The sequence below is a fragment of the Cryptomeria japonica genome, chromosome 6 (genome assembly GCF_030272615.1).
Source record: "Cryptomeria japonica chromosome 6, Sugi_1.0, whole genome shotgun sequence".
In the NCBI taxonomy this organism is placed as follows: domain Eukaryota; kingdom Viridiplantae; phylum Streptophyta; class Pinopsida; order Cupressales; family Cupressaceae; genus Cryptomeria; species Cryptomeria japonica.
In genome coordinates, this window is record NC_081410.1 from 234,149,668 (window position 1) to 234,167,871 (window position 18,204).

General features: G+C 35.3%; 1 protein-coding gene across 6 annotated transcripts in view; it reads right to left on the reverse strand.

Annotated features, from left to right (window-relative positions):
• Positions 1-4,966: 4,966 nt before the first annotated feature.
• LOC131071474 (probable RNA-dependent RNA polymerase 5) overlaps positions 4,967-18,204 on the reverse strand; it is a 245,886-nt gene continuing 232,648 nt past the window's right edge. For all 6 annotated transcript variants that reach the window (XM_058007354.2, XM_058007352.2, XM_058007349.2 and 3 more), the window contains 3 exons: positions 6,152-6,305; positions 5,883-6,055; positions 4,967-5,724 (listed from right to left, as the gene is read on the reverse strand). In XM_058007354.2, the coding sequence (XP_057863337.1) occupies positions 5,488-5,724; positions 5,883-6,055; positions 6,152-6,305 (564 nt within the window). In that variant the 3' untranslated portion in view covers positions 4,967-5,487. The remainder of the gene's footprint in view (positions 5,725-5,882; positions 6,056-6,151; positions 6,306-18,204) is intronic.

Below are 18,204 nucleotides of genomic sequence, written 5' to 3' on the forward strand. Positions count from 1 at the left end.
CGATCAGGTTTAGATTTCACCTTGTTTGTTCCACCAACTCTTCGCGACTTCTTATCCTATGGTGGTATTCTGGCGAACTGTAGATTTCTCCTTCGACACCCTCCATGACTTCTTCTAGGTTCCCTTCAAGGAACCCTACAATAGTTTAGAGAGTGTAATTCTCTCTGTCTATCTCTGCCTCCGTAACCTCCGTGACACCTTTTGGGTTCCCTTCAAGCAACCCCTCGGCCAGTCGTCTGTCAACAAGCTGCCTTAGCCCACGCCTTTGCTCTATCTATTGTCTGAGATTCAACGCTCTTTGTGCCACTTCCAATTCGTCACTTTGTATCTTTTTATTTTTGTCTTTATTTAGTATATTGGGCATAAATCACTTCCGTACATAGCAAGCAAATACCATGAACACAACCAAACAAAAAAACTTTTATTACTTCATCCCTCGTACATAATGTATGTCACTAACATACTCATTACAATGTGGGTGTTCTTATTTATTCTCCCTAACCAGTTCATGTATTGCGCTCCTCTTCTTGGCGCTCCCTAAATTCTCGTAGAATTTGTTGTCGTCGGTTCTCTCGGTAGATGTCTTCCCTTCGGTCTTGGAGAGCCAAAAATCCTTGTGCCAAAAGGTTAAGCAGTTGGCTCATCAACCAATTCACAGCGGAGCTTACTCTGAGCGAACTCCACACAACATCTTCTGGGACATTTTCGGCGGTGGCTTCCCTCCGTACGTGTGTTTCGATTGCCGCCTGTAGGATGCAGGAGAAATCCTTCGTGAGTGTCTTTTCCCCCTCGAACAATTCGTTGGGTTCTCTGTCAGGGTCACTTGTTCCTTCTGGTAATGGTTGTCCCATTATCCGTGTGCCATGTAGTACGTCCTTTTCCCGTTGCTCCTAGGTTTTTACTTAGGCAACGATGCCAAATGTTTTCCCTGTAGGGTGTCAGGTTAAGACATTGCATAAATGACAGAAGTACACAGATAATATGGAACTCACAAGTGTTCTATTGATTCATGATAAGCCAGTACATACAATGATAGCAATATGTTTGACTACAATAGCATGTCCAAAGACTGGAAACAGATACAATATAAAGGAGTCTGGTCAGTTACCCGGTGCCAATTGCCGACAACCGACGGGTTAACTGCCAATGCTAACACAATTTACCTTAATGCTTAATTACTCGACAAGTTGTTAAACCTTAGAAAACCCCATTAGGGTTTGGTTGTGTGTTATGATTTTGAATTTTTTTTTTATCTTAGTGATTTTAGTGGATGATAATGGATTAAGGGTGACGTATTTAAAAGGAGATAGGACTTAGTTGTTTTAGGCCACAAGCAGAAGGCCATCTTGAGCCTTTTTGCTAAAGAGCTACCATCGTGGGTAGCAACCACAGAGAAACTGTCTGGGACATTGACCCTAGAAAGGGTTGTGTACCCACCAAACAATTTACATTAAACCATAGTTAGAAACCAAAACTACATACTTTACGCCTTGATCCCGTGCTAAAACGGGTATGTAGGCAATCTATGGACGAAGTTGTCTCTTGTACTCAGGCGTTCGGGGACAGGGATTAGGATTTGGTTTTGGGAGAGTAGTTGGTTCTTGAAGCTCCTTGGTATTTTAATCAATGATGCAAATACTAATTGAAAGGTTAAAATTAATTCAATGCATACTCAGAAGGAATCCCGTATGGATTCGCTTGACTTCCCAAGGCTTTAAGCCGAATTTCGAGGCAGAACTTAAGCCTGTTATATAATTATTTTTATATACTCCTAAAGACGACGACCTCACTGCATTCCTAGTAGGGGAGTGTAGTCTCAAGACCCGGATAGTCCCGATGAGTCTAAAGTCTCTGGCCATAGCATATCTTATTCTTATGAATATATGCCTACCCCGTTTGGGTAGATGCCTATCCTGGATTAGATAGATGAAACCTCTTGTCCCATATGGACAGATGCCTAACCCGTATGGTTAGATGCCTAGTCTCGTATGGATAGATGCCTAACCCGTATGGTTAGATGCCTATCCCATTTGGATAGATGTACTTGAGTTTGTGATTGAATCAAACACAATTAAGAATAAGTAAGAATAAGAAATCAATATTTATATATCAAAAAAAAAATTAGTTGAAATTTTGGGTTAAGTTAAATGGGTTATTACAATGCACCACAAGTAAGGGAAACATATATTTTTCTAAGTCTTAAAATTGTCAGCCTATAGTCTAGCGTGTGCCTCATGGCTGTTTGACACGCTTTCCAAAAACCAGTATTCAATGGCACACTCCCAATTAAAGAGTTGCATCTTTTCAACATTCAAAAATTGTCCAACTCCTATATATTGTATAAGTCTTATAGCAGAGTAACAAATTTTCAAGAAAATCCAAAGCAAAAGAATAAATTCTCCTTATAAAATCCCACACTTCGAGGGCTAAAGTGAATTCCATTAAGTTGCTAGAATTTGATTAAACATTTCCCACCTGCATTTTTTTACCAAGGGTTGTGAGAATTTCTGTAAAATACTTAATGTTGATGCATTCAACACCTATGTCAGTTTCAAAAACACCAAGCTTTGCAAGTTTGTAGAGAACAAATAGTGAGAAATGGTCATCTTTTTCATCCTTCATTTGAAATATTTCTGGTTTGATTGTTATGGAAAGGATAGTGTGTAAAGATGATAGTGTGATTTAAGGTTTGAGTATCTAAGGTCCCAAACTTTGGTTAGAGTTTGATGTAAAAATCAACGAGTGAAAATACAGAAAAGTTATGCTCAGGTCACTAAGTTTGTTTAATTAATTGTCAAAGTTCTCAGACTTTTTCAAAGGATGTGTTATACTCAGAACAAAGAACATAAAAATCACTCCGCAGGCCGAGGAACAGGCTTGGTTATTTTAAACTTGAAATACTATCAGGCAGCACCATTATTAAGAAGACAATCAGGATTTGTTTTTGTTTTTTTAAGATTTTTTAATCAATTATTATTAGATAATCCTCTGGGTCTATTTTCAGTTGATAATTATTCTTATAAAAAACCATTCTGAAAATTTCTTGATTCAGGGATTAAAATTTGTGGACAAAATAATATAAAAAACAATGTTTGGATAGCTTTCTATTTATTTTTTATACAAAATTTAGTAGACATTATAAATAAATGTCATTTGTACTTTGATATTCAATACAATTTTTACGCCTACATGCTCCTGATATTTGCTATTCAAGAGTCTTTTGAGAGATTGCGTGTGTGAGGATATAGAGAGAATTATTCTACTGATTTTGTATTGCATGTTTCTGTAAAATTGGTACACAATTCTTTATAAAAAATAATGAATCATGTTTCATTTGTTCAAGTTATTTCCATGCTTATGTTTTGCTTATACCATTTTTGAATATTAGATAATTAATCAATAAGGCAATTTTGTTTGGCTTTGATTTAGTATCATTAGTAATTATTTTGGTTGTCATGCCACAAGGAATATTTATCTCCATGACTTTACCTTTGAATCTACACCAGGAGACAAGTATGTGTTTATAAAGCAGGGAAGATATTTTCTGCAAATTGAATTGCCGAGTGTTAACTTTTTGATACTTTTTTCAAGTGTAGAGTGACATTTCTATCTATATTAGACCAGCATAGTCAACGAGATTATTCTTGCATTTTGCTAGGTTAAATAATTTATATTTTAAAATAACACTAGTATTCAATTATGTATATTTTCCTTTTGAGTAAGGGTTGTTCAGTCTTATATTTTAATATAAGTAATATTTATTGTTAAATTCTATTTTATTATTTAAATATTTTGAAAGATGAAAAATATCTTAATGGAGATTATATGAAGTTAGGTTAATTTTTGTTTGTGTTTTTTTTTCAAATCTTATCTGTTTTTATTATTATTTTGAATTGGTCAATTAAAATTGTAGAAGTATAATTTTTACTTTTTTTATTTAACTTCTTAATTTTCTTTATAATTGAGTTGACAACAAAATGTTATTAAAGAGTAATGAAAAAAATTAAATCATTAAAATAACATATAATTATCTCAATATAATAAAATAAATATTTCAAATACATCTACTCAAAGATTATAAAACTGATATAGAATATTAATCATGTGTTCATTATTTAAATATATATACAATTTATTAAAAATATATAGTTAAGTTATATTTATTATTACACATGATATGGAATATCCTTACACATTTGATTACTTTATCATTTCACTTGCCTTTTCTAGCAAAATGAGTATCATTTATTATTGCAAATGATTTAAGCTAAAATACTTGCTTGACAAGGCAATTATTTAAAGCTCATCATACTGATCAAATAAATTTCTTTACAAATAGCAACCAACAATTAATAATTAGTCGATTATATTCATTAAGAGGCTAGTAACACTAACAAAAATTAACTATAGAATCTTCTCTCTCTCTCTTCATTCTCCCCCTCTATATCTTCTTGTATCTCTATCTCTCTATTACTCGATCTCACCATCTATATCTCTTTATATCTCTCCCTCTCCCTCTTCCTCTATATCCTATATCTCATTCTCTCTTTCTTCCTCTCCCCTCTATCTCTAGACATGCCTCCCCCTTCTCTCTCCTACTCTCCCTTCCTAGACCTATATCTCTATCTCTCTGTCTCTATATTTCTTCTTCCTCCTTTTCTATTTTCTCCTCTAAACTAACCACACTATTGGCAGGAACTTGACACATAGTGTCTCTTCTTGAGAAGTTGGATCTTATGGATTCAAAATCTTTCTCTATTTCTAATAAAAGCATAGCACTTGATAAATTTGGTAACCATAATAACATTTTATAAGCTATGAACAAATACTATAACTATCATACTTTTCAGTGTTTCTCTAGCTTATATAATTTCTCTTTCAACTGCATGTTCACTTCGAAATTACTGCAGAAGTGTGCTACAAGTTTATAATGATACTGGGGAGCAATATCATAACAAATACTTCAGCTGATGTAACTGCATCAAATTCTTAATATTTACATAATAATACATGAAACAGAGTAGCTTTTAAGCTCTTGTGAAAGGTCCAATACAACAGCGGTCTTAAAGAGCTTACAATGCATTCCCATCTCTTAGCATTCTTTTACTTTAGGCCTTGGTCAAAATATACAAAATGCTATTAAGAATTTGGCCCCAGTCAAATATTGGCCAATGGATGGAATGCCAATGTTTCGGTTGATATGCTTCTTGATAAGAAAGCTGCTATCTAAAGGTAGGAGGATGAGTGAGCCACAATGAGCTTAACTGTCATCAACATCATGATGAAGTTTTCCATTCAACACGGAAATCCATCATTGCTGAACTGTACATCAATACTTAGGTCCAAAATATGTATTAGAAACCACTTAGACTAAAATTCTGTGGACCATACCATCCCGGTCTGTCTTTCACCTTGCCTGGATTGACAACTGATGCAACTGCGGCCAACACTAAAGCCATTTGGTATGATGCTGCAAGCCAAGTGACATCAAGAAATATTTCCATACAATATAAAAGGTGAAATAAGAATGGGTTCTTGCTTCTCATTTTCAAGATACAGCTCACAAAGAGCTTCTCCAGCTACTTTCCATGCAAAACAGCATTTTTGTATCTCATTTCGTTCTTGTGCATGTTCATACACTATTTGATAAATTGTAGATGCTTCCAAATGGATTTGTTGCCTGGAAATTGGAGAATCCTTCAAGCTCATTGCTCCATATAGAATCTGTAGGTAAAGCTAGAAGATTAGTTGAGTATATAAGAGGGACTACATCCATAGAACTAAATATGCGCGACTCTTTTTAGCAAGCTTCAAGTCTGCTTATCTGCATTATATTAAGTTAACATAAAATCTTTGAACTTAACAAAATTTAAGTTGTTCACCTGCTTATAATTTTGGGTAACTGCATTAGCATTAGCATTTGATTTGCATTTCAATTGGTCATCAGAGTTCAATGCCTTTGTCATTTCTGATCTGTAGTGATCATAATGTTTTTTCCATTTAGCTTTGAACTTTCCAGTATTGGTGTTCTGGAAGCATGGAATGGTCCATATTTCTACAAGAATTAATACAAGATTTTCAGTTTTTTCATAATGTAGCATTCCAAGTAAACAGAAATTGTTCAAACTATCAAAGATAGTGATAACCATACCATCTGATCGGGAATGAATTTCTGAAATTTTCAAGTCATTGATTCTCCCTAAAACAGAAGATGAATTGTAATACCAATTCCCGTTATCATCGTGGTTATCTTTTTTTAGGAAGTGAGGCCTTTTCTCAGGAATTAACTCTTTTGGGACATTCACCTGCTCCCACAATAAAATAAGTAGTAGCAGTTGATCAGAAATATCATAAATGTGAACAGCCTTGATTGAAATGAAAATTTAGACAATATCGACAATAAATGCAGGCAACAAGAGAAAGAAATTGCAGACAACTAATTTATTCCAAGGGAAAGAATAAGTATTTGTGAAGTAAGGGACACACGACACCACTAAACAATAGGAGGTATATAAAACAAAAAGATTAACCTCGGCCTCTACTTAGCTTCCCTGTTTACTGAAACTACTTTACTTGGCCATTTCAGAACATTCAATTAAATGCTAATATTCAAAGAATATCTTTACTAGTTACAATCGCAACATCAGTCATGTTTATCCTGTTCACTAGTAATAAGGGGCGAGCAAATTTTCCTTTCTTTTTATTTTGTTTTCAAATTTGACTAAAACTAACAGTATTTGATGAAGATCAATCACTTGAATCTACTCATCCCTCTATAGAAAAGATCATTGCTATACCAAACAATTAAAGAATAAACTCAGCTACCTTATTATGGAACTTTAGCCTTGTAGCAAGCTAACAATTAGATAACAAGTAATTGACATGAAAGAGATGACATGAACCTCTATTTGAATGTCACCCTTATGTTGGTTGCAAATGCGACAAAGTTATAACTTCCAAAAAGTATGAACTTAATTCCAAATAACAGGCTAATGTACCCTGACTTGTTAGAGGCTAATTTTAATCCCTGCGACCTAGCCCAGCACCCAACCTGCCTTGCCTTGGTCTTACTTACTGCCAAGTTGGGGCTAAGAAGGGGCAAGCTGAGGCAAGACTGATCCCCTGGGGATGCATGCAATCACTTGCAAACCACATGCATCAGGTAAGCCCGAGCCTCGAAGTCAAACCTGAGACCAATGGGGAGCAAATCCACGACCCAAGCCAACTTCACTACTCGTGTGGGTTGACTTGTTAGAGTTTTAATGTACACATTTTAGTGTGACACTAAATACAAAAATGTGTACAGTAGAAGGGAAAGCTCCTTGTAGCCAAAAAGATAAGGCCTATTGAGAGTGTCATTGAGGGTCAATATCCTAGGGTGTGTCCTTCAACTGTTGTATGTGGACCCATTGCTCAGGTCATGATGAAGAAGCCCCACTCTTCCTCTTTGATAGAGGAGTTTCTCCTTGAAAGCCCTCCATGGTGTTGTCTAATGCAAATGTTGTTCCTACTCAGGCCATGGTGGAAGGGTAGATACACTAAATTGCCATCCTTGACTCTCTCATTGATAGGTTGGCTTCTTGGCTCAATAACTTGTTTGGTGTAAAGTTCTGCAATAATCCATCCAGCATTAATGTTAAAAGATAGGTGCTTCAGAAATGGAAATTAAGATGTCAGGTCGAGGTGGTTGCTCCGTTGAATGATTTTTTCTTATTTTCATTTTCCAATCTAAATGATTGCTCAAGGATTCTTCTGAACAGTCCCAGGTTTTGGGGCAAAACAGCCTGTATCTTAAAAATTGGACTCTGGGCTTTAATCCAATCAAATATAGCATCATCAAGTTTCCAGTTTGGGTTAGATTGTCAGGGCTGCCTTTAAAATAATGGGATGAAGATTATTTTATGGGCATTTCCAATACTTTTGGGCAGTACATTGCAGCAGATGCAATCACAAAATTCAATACACTTGCTGTTTGCTAAATTTTGTGTTCTCGTAGAGGAAAAAAAGGTGTTCCCTTCACGGATCACCTTACCATCCAAATTGGATGATTGGGTATAGCTAATTGAATTCAAAAACTCTTTGGTTATTTCTCATTAAGCAATAGTGCCTAAGGATTTTAACACCAAGATGAGGCTGACAGCTGAAGAATGGTCCTTTGAAGACCCTTGGGTGATATGTTTCATAAAGCACACAAAATAGAGTCTAGACATTCCCAGCCTTCAACACTTATGCATAATACTGCTTTTTTCTTATGATCACCCTTCTATAAATAGGTCTGTTCATTGTTGAATCAGTCATATTTTCTCTCATTTGGGCATGCCTCTTACTTGGAGACACATCTCCACCCCCTTGAGACATGTCTCGGAGCTGGAGACCCCTCTCGGAGACTTTTCACACTTCTTGAGACCTCATTTTCGGCTGGAGACTTCACTTCCACGTCTCCCACCATCTCAGTGTCTCCTATCAGGTTCTTGGCCATCTCCTGCACGTCTCCTTTGACCAAAGGCACACAAAAAGGTCAAAAACAAAACAAAAATGCTATTTTCCATCATTCAGCAGCCATGGTGGATAAAGTGGTCAAATAGATGGCCTTACTAAATTACCCCTACTTCTAGAACCATCAGAAGAACCTGAGTTTGAGAGTGATGATTATGTGGAAAGCATCATAGATCAGGAGCTTGATATGGATGATCAAAATGTTGAAGAGTAGATGATAGATTTCTGATTTTTGTTTTATGTTTGTGTATCAGCATCAACTATCAATATTTTTGAATTTTAACATGTAATGATAATCTAATATGACATATGTAGTGTGAGTTTTGAACTCTTTGACTCTTTGATACAATGAGATTTGACATTTTGATATGTGTATTTTAACTTTAAAGTTAATGTTAAAATTTACCCTTGTTCTTGTTTTCAAAGTCTTATGTCATGATACTTTTTGGAAATTACTAAATTATATTAAAGAAAAAATTTAGCATCTCCAAGTACCCCGTCTCCTATTTTTGAAAATGAGTCATACTAGTACCAATCTCCGGAGTTTACAAGTACTGTCTCTTAGTGAGCTTGAAATAGACCCACACAAAATTGTAGCCCTTCACATTGGTGCACTTCTATAAATACAACTTGCAGCTTTTTGAACAAAACCCTACTCAGCCCTATCAAAAGCACATGATGGCTTATATAGCTTTTAGGGGCTTGCACCATTCAATACCTTGGAAGATTTTTGTCTTCAAAACCTTAAATCATGTCCTCTCTATAAGGCACACACCTTAATAGTTAATAATGATCCACATATTTTTGGATTGAATATTTTGTTCGTGCCTTTGGGGCATTTGAATGTGAAGAGCAGAGAACATTTTTAATACAGAACTTGTAAATTGTGGGCTTATTGCAGGGCGCACGACAACATATCTTCATCATTTAATTTGGCATTGAAATATCCACCCGTAATCCAAGAGTATAATGGAATGGATTTGATAAAGAGTGATATCTTCTCAAACCTTTTTCTTTTGTGTGCATACAACTAGTCCATATGCATTAATAGAAAAGAAATAATCATAAGCCAATGTTGATCTTGGTTGGTGACTTCCCATTTAGTCTTTGATGGTCTCCATACATAAGCCATATCTCCAAATGCACCAATAGAGTTAATGAAGTATCATTTCCATTTCTTCAATATGTCGCTGAATCTTTCAATATCTTTCTTCCATAGTTTTGTTTCTTGCAAAATGAACACATCAAAGTGTAAAATGTCCATTGATGTTTCACCAAATGTTTTTTGTCAGCAATGTTTAGGCCACTAAATTCAATGATGTGATCTTCATTGCTAGAGTACAAATTGTAGTCAGCTAAAAAAATATTGTATGATTTGTAAGTGTGGAGATTAGTTTCCGACAAAGTGTGCGTTGGTAGTTAGCAATTACTGCGGGTTGGTAGTATTGACCAAAGAGTAAACTTTTTATATGTTGTTGATTGTAGTTGGGAGAGCTCTCTCTGATGTCATTGTACTTACTACATATCTTGTACATCTAGTAATTGGAATGAAAGTTATATCTTCCAAATATGCACAATGATTTATATTGTTATGTTTCTATTATCTGTTAATGAACATTTTCGTTTACTTCAATAATTGGTAGAGTTAGGTAGTAGGCATTTGGCATCGTTGCCAATACAAATCCGGAAATATAATTCACAAACAAGCATTATGGCGATGCAATGGGTCAACCGGTTGAAGAACCAAAAGTAACTGAAATTGAAGAGGAATACACAACATAAGACAAATTGACACAATACTTGGTGTACTTGTGGGAAGCATCAGTTTACTTGTATGTTCGACAAGAGGCTCCCCAATGAGAGGTCCCTGAGAGTGCCATCTAGAATAGCCTAATAGTGAATGATGAAGTTAACCATCTTCTTTGAAGATTGTCAAGGATATGGCATGTAACTTCATGATATTCAAGAGGAAAGGGACCAACAACAACATAGGCAAAAAAATTGCAATGGTACGAAGAACAGAATCAGAGGGAGGACGAACAATGTGGCACCATCAAAAGGCATACCCCCAAACATTAATGTCGATGCAACCGAACAAAGATAGAAGACATATGCCTAGTAGTCAGTAAGTTACAAAAGGATAGCTAAGAAGATCACTTTGACTAAGAGCACAAAGTGTGACAAAGATGACTGATAAGAATTGCAGAAGCAGAAAATGAAGGACTACTAAGGGAAATCCATGTCCAATGAGAAAAAAATGTCGCAACGTCAGTGCAAGTTGTAGTCAAGAGGAAAGGATGAATTTGGCGATGGTGAGCAAATGACAAGCGAGTGGGTTGAACTAGCAAGACACCTACCACCCTCAGACAAAGCATACGAAGACCTCACCAACCAAACAAGTAACCCGTCTATACAATTAGTATTGAACAACGAGGACAAAGAAGAAAACCTTGATGCTGAATTTGTAAAGAGTAACCAACCATACAGTCTATACAGGATTAGGACAATGAAGGAGGAAACCTTGAGAACAAGGTTGTCGAGATACTTGATAAAAATTATACCTCATAGCGAAACTATCCATATCAAAAGAGCCCAAGAATAGTGGGCACTAAGTCGAAGACCTGTTGTGACGTAATCACACTTTGCCCCATTGCAAATGGGGACCCCCTCTTTTTTTTGTTTTGCTTTTAGTTCAAGGTTTTGGTCTCCGGTCTCTAAGTCTCAGAAATCAATCAAGTTTTGTGAAATTTGGAGGAGTCATCAGAGTCAAAATGTGAAGGAGTGGTTGAAAGAATGTTTTAATGCTATGAATGGTCTCAGATAGGTCGAAGGAGTAAAATCACAATTTCTTGGGGTCAATTCTGACAACTTACTTTTTTAGGATTTTTTATTTTTTGTTTTTTCATAAATTTAGAAAGTTTTGTTTTTGGCATTTTGGGGCCAATCCAGGAACTTGTTTTTTCGGCCTACATTTTTTTTCTAAAAATAGAAAGTTTTTTTTTGGAAAGTTGGCTTTTGCTTTTTTCAAGGTTTTGGATGGTTTCGGCCTTTTCGGTTCAAAAAATGTGTCAAGTCAAGAGAATTCATCCAGAACAAACCAAGTATGAAATAACTTTCGAATCTAGAGGATAATTTCTAAAAAACTAATTGAAGATCACAAGAAATTGACTAAGTTTAGAACCTGGTTCAAGAAAAATTCTTGAATTCCTTGAAAAAATTCCTTGGGGAAAATTCCTTGTTTCCTTGAAAACAAAATTCCTTGTTTCCACAGAAGAATTCAAAGTTTCCATGGAAAACTTCCTTGAGCATAAGCAAAGTCCACCTAGGCAAAAATGTTTCAAAAATTAAAAAAAATAAAAAAATAAAAAACCTGAGTACAAGGAGAAATTTGCCCGGCTCATGAAAGGAAAAAGTTTCAACTTGGCTAAATTGAAAAGGAAATAAAGCAAAAAAGTTTCTAGAAGAGAAGCTTCTAGGGAAAAAAAAAAAGAATTGCCAGTAAGTCCTAAAACATACAAAAAAAAGAAAAAAAAGAAAAAAAAGAAAAAAGGAAGGTTTGATTTGGAAGCCAAAACTTGACTACATACATTGCAACTAAAATTCACTAAAACAAAAAAACAATGCAAGGCAGGGGTTGAGTTTCCTATAAGACATTAGTCTTGGCAATTCACTATTCACAATTTTCCTTCTATCCTCAAGAAGTTCGAATTTTTCTTGGCACCTTTCCAAAGTTCTAGGCAAATTAGAAATGTAATTGCAAGTTCACAGCGAGTTCCAAGGGAGAAGTCAAGGCATTCAAAGACTAATCAGAAGCTTTCTCTGAGATTTTTCTTCAATTCTTGCAGGTCTGAAGCACTTTCATGGCAAAATTCTCAAATTTTGGGCTTCAAAATTCCTTCCCTTATTCTAAATTTTGGTTATCAGACTTGTGCTAAGGTTTTCCAAATCAAATTTTTGAATTTCATCAGAAGAACAAGGTTGAGTTTTTATGTTTTCTTAATCTTACAGGGATAAATTCTCAAAACAAGACTTTGCTCCATAATTTCCAGAATTTTCCAAGTCTGATTTTAGCTCCAAGAATCTTTTTGCAAGTCTGATCAGACTTAATTTCAAGATTTCAAGAGTTTTTTTGAGTTTGATTTTGATTTCCAGAATCTTTTCCAAGTCTGATTTTCATTCCTAAAGTTTAAAATCAAACTCAATTTCATAATTTCAACAGTTTTTCCAAGTCTGATTTCAATTTCCAAAATGTTCCTAAAGTCTGATTTTCATTTCTAAATTCATAATCAGACAATAATTCCATAATTTCCAAGTTTACTAACTCTGACTTTTCAGTTTCAGACTTGATTAAGTCTGATTTTGAGTTTAATATCAAAAATCTAGTCACAAAATTAGAGTTATTTTTCAAAAATTCGTCAAGTCGACATCAAGCTTATTTCTCAAACTTAGGAATTTTTCATGATTTTCATGAGGATGGATGTCAACTTAGGAAGAGATTTCCAGAAAAAATGAAGATGAAACAAAGGAACCAGTTGGAAAGATAATTCCACAATGCATGGAAGGACACCATTCATGCTTCAAGGTGAAATCCAAGGATAAAAGTAACAAAGAAGGAGTTACACTCCATCAAGACATTCAAGAAGATTAAATCATACAAGGATGAAGGGATCCACATCCATCTTGGATTTCTTTTGGAAATCCAAAATTAAAGGACTCCATACCAAAGAGCGATAAGTTCAAGACACAATGAGAATGAAGAAGATGTTCTAATCATCTTGAATTTCCTTCGGATCAAAAGATATTGCCTAAAGCATCAACACTTCTTCATGATGAAGAATCAAATCCACAAAGCAAGCTAAGGTGGCATCCTAGTCATCAATCAACCAATCCAAGGGTTCCAAGTCAGCCATGTCTAGATACAATGAACTAGACTCAACAAGTGGCTCCTATTTTCTCATTGGTTATCCAAAGTGTTGTAATTTACTTATCGGCCAAAAAGAGTTTTTTTTTTTGCAAATAACCCTAATCAGGGTTTTATCTATTAATCTTGGCCATTGATCTTGGATCAATCTAGGCCGTTGCTTTGTAATGGGGTGCCTCTATAAACCCTCCTCTCATTTCTGAGACATTTCATTATAATGTTTAATTTAAAATTCTAAGAATAGCTCAAAGGGTAAAACATATCTTGATAGCTTTCTCTGATTTGTAAATAGATTTTGCTGATCATAAATCTCCCATCAAACTGATTACTATCTCTCTGCAGCACTACTAGAAACTTCTTACAAATTTTCATATATTCTTATTTATCAATCTGCTCATGTTCCCTTCATATATCTGCATGTATTTTCTTTAAATCTGCATATGTATTCTCATGTCTTTTCTGGTATATCTTTGTGTTTCACACTCACACTCCTTTCCTTTTATTGGTTTGTATTAACAGAACTTTAATGAGTTGCAAATAAAACAAATAGCTGCATTCCTTTTTTCTTTACCACTGCCATAAATTTGTTTCCTTGTTTAATAATTATTATTTCTGATCAAATCGCTACCTTCTTATCTAACACTCGCACTTGCTGTCTTCTTATTTAACAGTCACTGCTTGTTTCATAGACAATGATCGCTGCCTTTTCCCTTTAGTAAAGTCCTCGTTTTGCTGCATATTTAATAATTGTATTACATGTATTGGAGGTCACATTAAATCCCATCCTTGATTGAAATCTTCTATATTTCTTCCTTTCCCCAATCTGATTAAATAGATTCCCTTTATATATCTTCTTATCTCTAAGAGACATTCTTCTTCCAATAGTCACAACCATTAAAAGGCACATCTCTTCACATTGTATTTCTTAACCAATTATACAAATCGCACTATTAATATACACTTTGCAAATTGCATCTCTTCATGGAGCAAACCGCCGTCTTAATAAGTCAATGATCTTAGCTTATCACTGTTTTTCAATAATATTATTGACTAATGATCTTTTCTTCTGATTGATTTCCAGGTGCTTCTTCTTCTCAAACAACTCCTACCCTCTAGTTCTGATTTGACTTTGATTCATTGGTTGTTCACGAGTGTTGGCTTAATCCAATATTATCATTGTTTATTATAGATTTTGTATCCTCCCTTTTACATTGTCTTTTATGTTAACAAGAGTTTGTCTTTTTATAATCAAACTAATTGCTTACTTAAAACTCTCTCTCTCTCTAATGAACAAATCATATTTGCTCGACTTGTATCTTCTGAATTTGCTTTGATAAAAACTTTACCTCAGATCTGTTTCCTTCAATAATCTTCATCGCTGCGCTTGCATTAAGTACTTCATAGTTATTTGCTTATTATTAATCTCAAAGAAATGAAATCGTAGCTTTCCACATATCAACCGCTTTTTAAGTCTCTGCTTCATAACCGATGTCTAATCATATTAAATACACAATTATCAATTAGACATATTAAGTCAATGTCTTCAGTAAAACAAATTTGTTCTTTATGATATATAAGTTAGTCTTTTATTATTGCATAAAGTCTTTTATGATATTTCTTTTATCATTGTTTGTTGTTTATCATTAACATATACACCAGCTATTACAAGTTTAACGTTTTCCTGTTTATGTTCCTTTATATGACCTCTAACTTTGTTTAAATGCTTTGCAAGAATAGTAAGATGACTTCGAATCTTGTCTGATTCAAGGTCCTGGCTGCCTTGATAAATACAGTCACTGTGACAAAATCTCCTCTCCTCCCTCTAACACCTGTCTTAGCTATTTCATTATTTATGTATTGAACTTGCTTCTTCATTAATTCCAGTCATATATGAAGTATATGAATCATTGATCATTAATGACATTCTTCCTTACATGTATCGAATGAATTAGCTTTGAATATCATCTATAAAGATAATACAAGGGGCTTTCTCGGGCTAGCAACAAAGTTTTATCTTCTATTTCAAATTTGAATGGGGACATCACACAAACTCAAAACAGATTTCACAAATACTTTCTTATAAAAAGATTGTCTTTATATATGATTCAATGTGAATGTCGTCTTCTTCATAAAGTCGGCTCTATCAGTTTTGTATGCACCATAAACTTCGGCTGTAGTATGTTTGTCTTCATTCTGATTTTGTTGTTTCATTAAATCAATATAGTCACTTGGTTGCCGCCTTTTATAACCAAAAGTTTGCTACCTTTTATGATTAACTGTCTAAAATTTGATCTTTAGTAATGGCAGTCGCTGCAATATTAATCTGTGTCATAGTCACTGCAAATCGATGTCCTGCATACTTTGTTTATTCAAAGTCTAGATTACTAGCCGCTGTATTAGTCATTGTGTGTCTTGTCATCAGTATGTGTATTATGAATTATCTATACAATGAATTGCTTGAACACAACATTTGTAGTCGGCATCAAGTCAAGCATACCAACCATGATTTCCACATCTGTTCAAAGCACATCGATCATGGTTTCCTGCCATGATATTGATCATAATTTGAAGGTACTCTTGAACCTGGATTTTCACTGTTCAAGGTATATTGAAAGTCCTCAACATCTGCAGTAGGTCTAACCTGTATACAAGTTTGTTTCAACATTAACAACAATATATTCAATGATCTCCATTGAGCTCCTTTGACATCAATGACAACTTCTAGATGACTGTATACCCTTGACATCAATGACAACAATTCCAACAACCTACACACCTCAATGTTGTACGACTTCAAGCGGTAAAGCACTTTCCAACACCAAGCGTACAACATCAACTCATTGGCGAATTCATACAACAATCATCCCATGACTATGTATGGCATGTGTATGGTGAAGCACGTCATTTCAAAAAATTGATAAGACACTTGAGAAAAATGGTAGGGCGATTTTTTTTTGGTAAAGCACAAGCTTTAGTACAGAGATTCTATTTTGGTACAGCGACAATACTGCATCCCATACCTCATCCCTCATTACGGGTTGTACAGAAATCAATACGACACTTGTGTAGCAGCAGCATTAGTCAAATTCACTTGTGGACTGTACTTGGTATTCCTCTAATATGGCCACAGTAATAGAGAGTACAAAAGCCTTGGCAAATTCTCAGATTGCGAGAAAGTTATAATAACGGTTTAAGAAGGCATTAAAAATTGTTGGCATTCCTAATGGGTTAGTATTGATTATGGAGAGTACAAGTTGCAAGCATGGAAACCAGCAGTAGAAAAGGCAAGAGAATCAGACCTTGGACTCAATCACGGAAGGCAATAGAAGATGACATTATTACAACCGACACCATTACCTAGGAGAGCCTAAGTGGCAACAAGTATCGAACCAAGTGCCAAGACACTGAAAATAGTCATCCCCTGAAGGTGGCACTCACACATGCGCGGGGACAGAAGACCACACAGCTACCTTTCTTTAAAGTCCAGGAGCCCTATTTGAGGGCCATGGTGACATGGTGCAACATGCATTCCCACAAATTCTATTATCAAGCATAGGGGTTGCAAGATCACTATATCCTTCTAGCCTACTAAGTTTACAATTGTATTTGGGATACCCTCGAGGGGAGCTTCCGCTGCAAAGCCGAGTGAAAAGATGACATGGTAGAACAAGGATGCCTTCCTGAAGAGAGTGTGCCACAACGATCTCACAAAAGAAAAATAGAATAGCATATAGAGCAATGGTAATAATCGACGACTCGAAAAGAATTTTATCGCCACAACTGAATGGTGATGTGTGCTGCATTTATTTAAAAGTAGACTAAAGAGTGTCAATAGCGCATCTGACATTGCTATCTGAATGATCGATCTAATGGTGGGCCTCAACATTGGTAAAGTGGTAAAGTGTACAATTGGGCAAGCTTATTCTCCGAGAGGAACATAGAGTTCTTGTGCTTACAACACAAGGCTTTCTATATGACTCAGCAACAAATCAATCTCTTCTCAACACAGTTCATACTTAGGTAACCCCAAACAAATGGGGAAGGTTGCAGCCAGCTGGCCAACTCGACCCTTTGTGGCCGATTGTGTTCTATTGAGCCAACCTCGGAGTGCAGTCGGGTGGTGTGTGTTGATGCGGGAAATCGTACTGCTACTCTTTTAATCAACACGGAATAGAATATCGAGATAAACCCATTCTCTCTTGCATAAAGAGGTTTCTAGTGCTACTAAAGACGATCACAAGAAGACAACCTCAAGGTTTAAACTGTCATTTCTTGACTGTGGGACAACTCAATGGTAATGTGTTTGCTGGTAACACTAAGGGGACTTACGCCTGCGATAGAGACGGGCTTTGGAAAGGTTCTAGAGGTCGTTCTTAAGACTTTACAAGTCTTTTGCTCATCAAATCTTCATTAGGCATGATGTTGGTTTGGGATATCAACTTCAGATTTTAAATAAATAAAAAATCGATAAAGGGAGAGAAGTTAAACTACTTTAACTAGAACAATATCTTTGAGTAAATAGATGGAATTTCCGAATAACCAAGCTCTGTTTTGCCAGTTAAAACACACCTAGACAAAACCAGTGCAATCTTCAAGGGATAATCTTGATTTTCAAACTACTACACACATATGCTGAATTTAAAACATTTATTCAACTAAGCATTTAGTAGTCGAACTAAGCTCTTTAAAAGTTCAGACTAAACATATAGAGGGATCAACAATCAGCTGGTCCTTAACGGTATGAAAAGAAAAAATCCATCAAATTTCTACCCAAAGAAACCATTCGT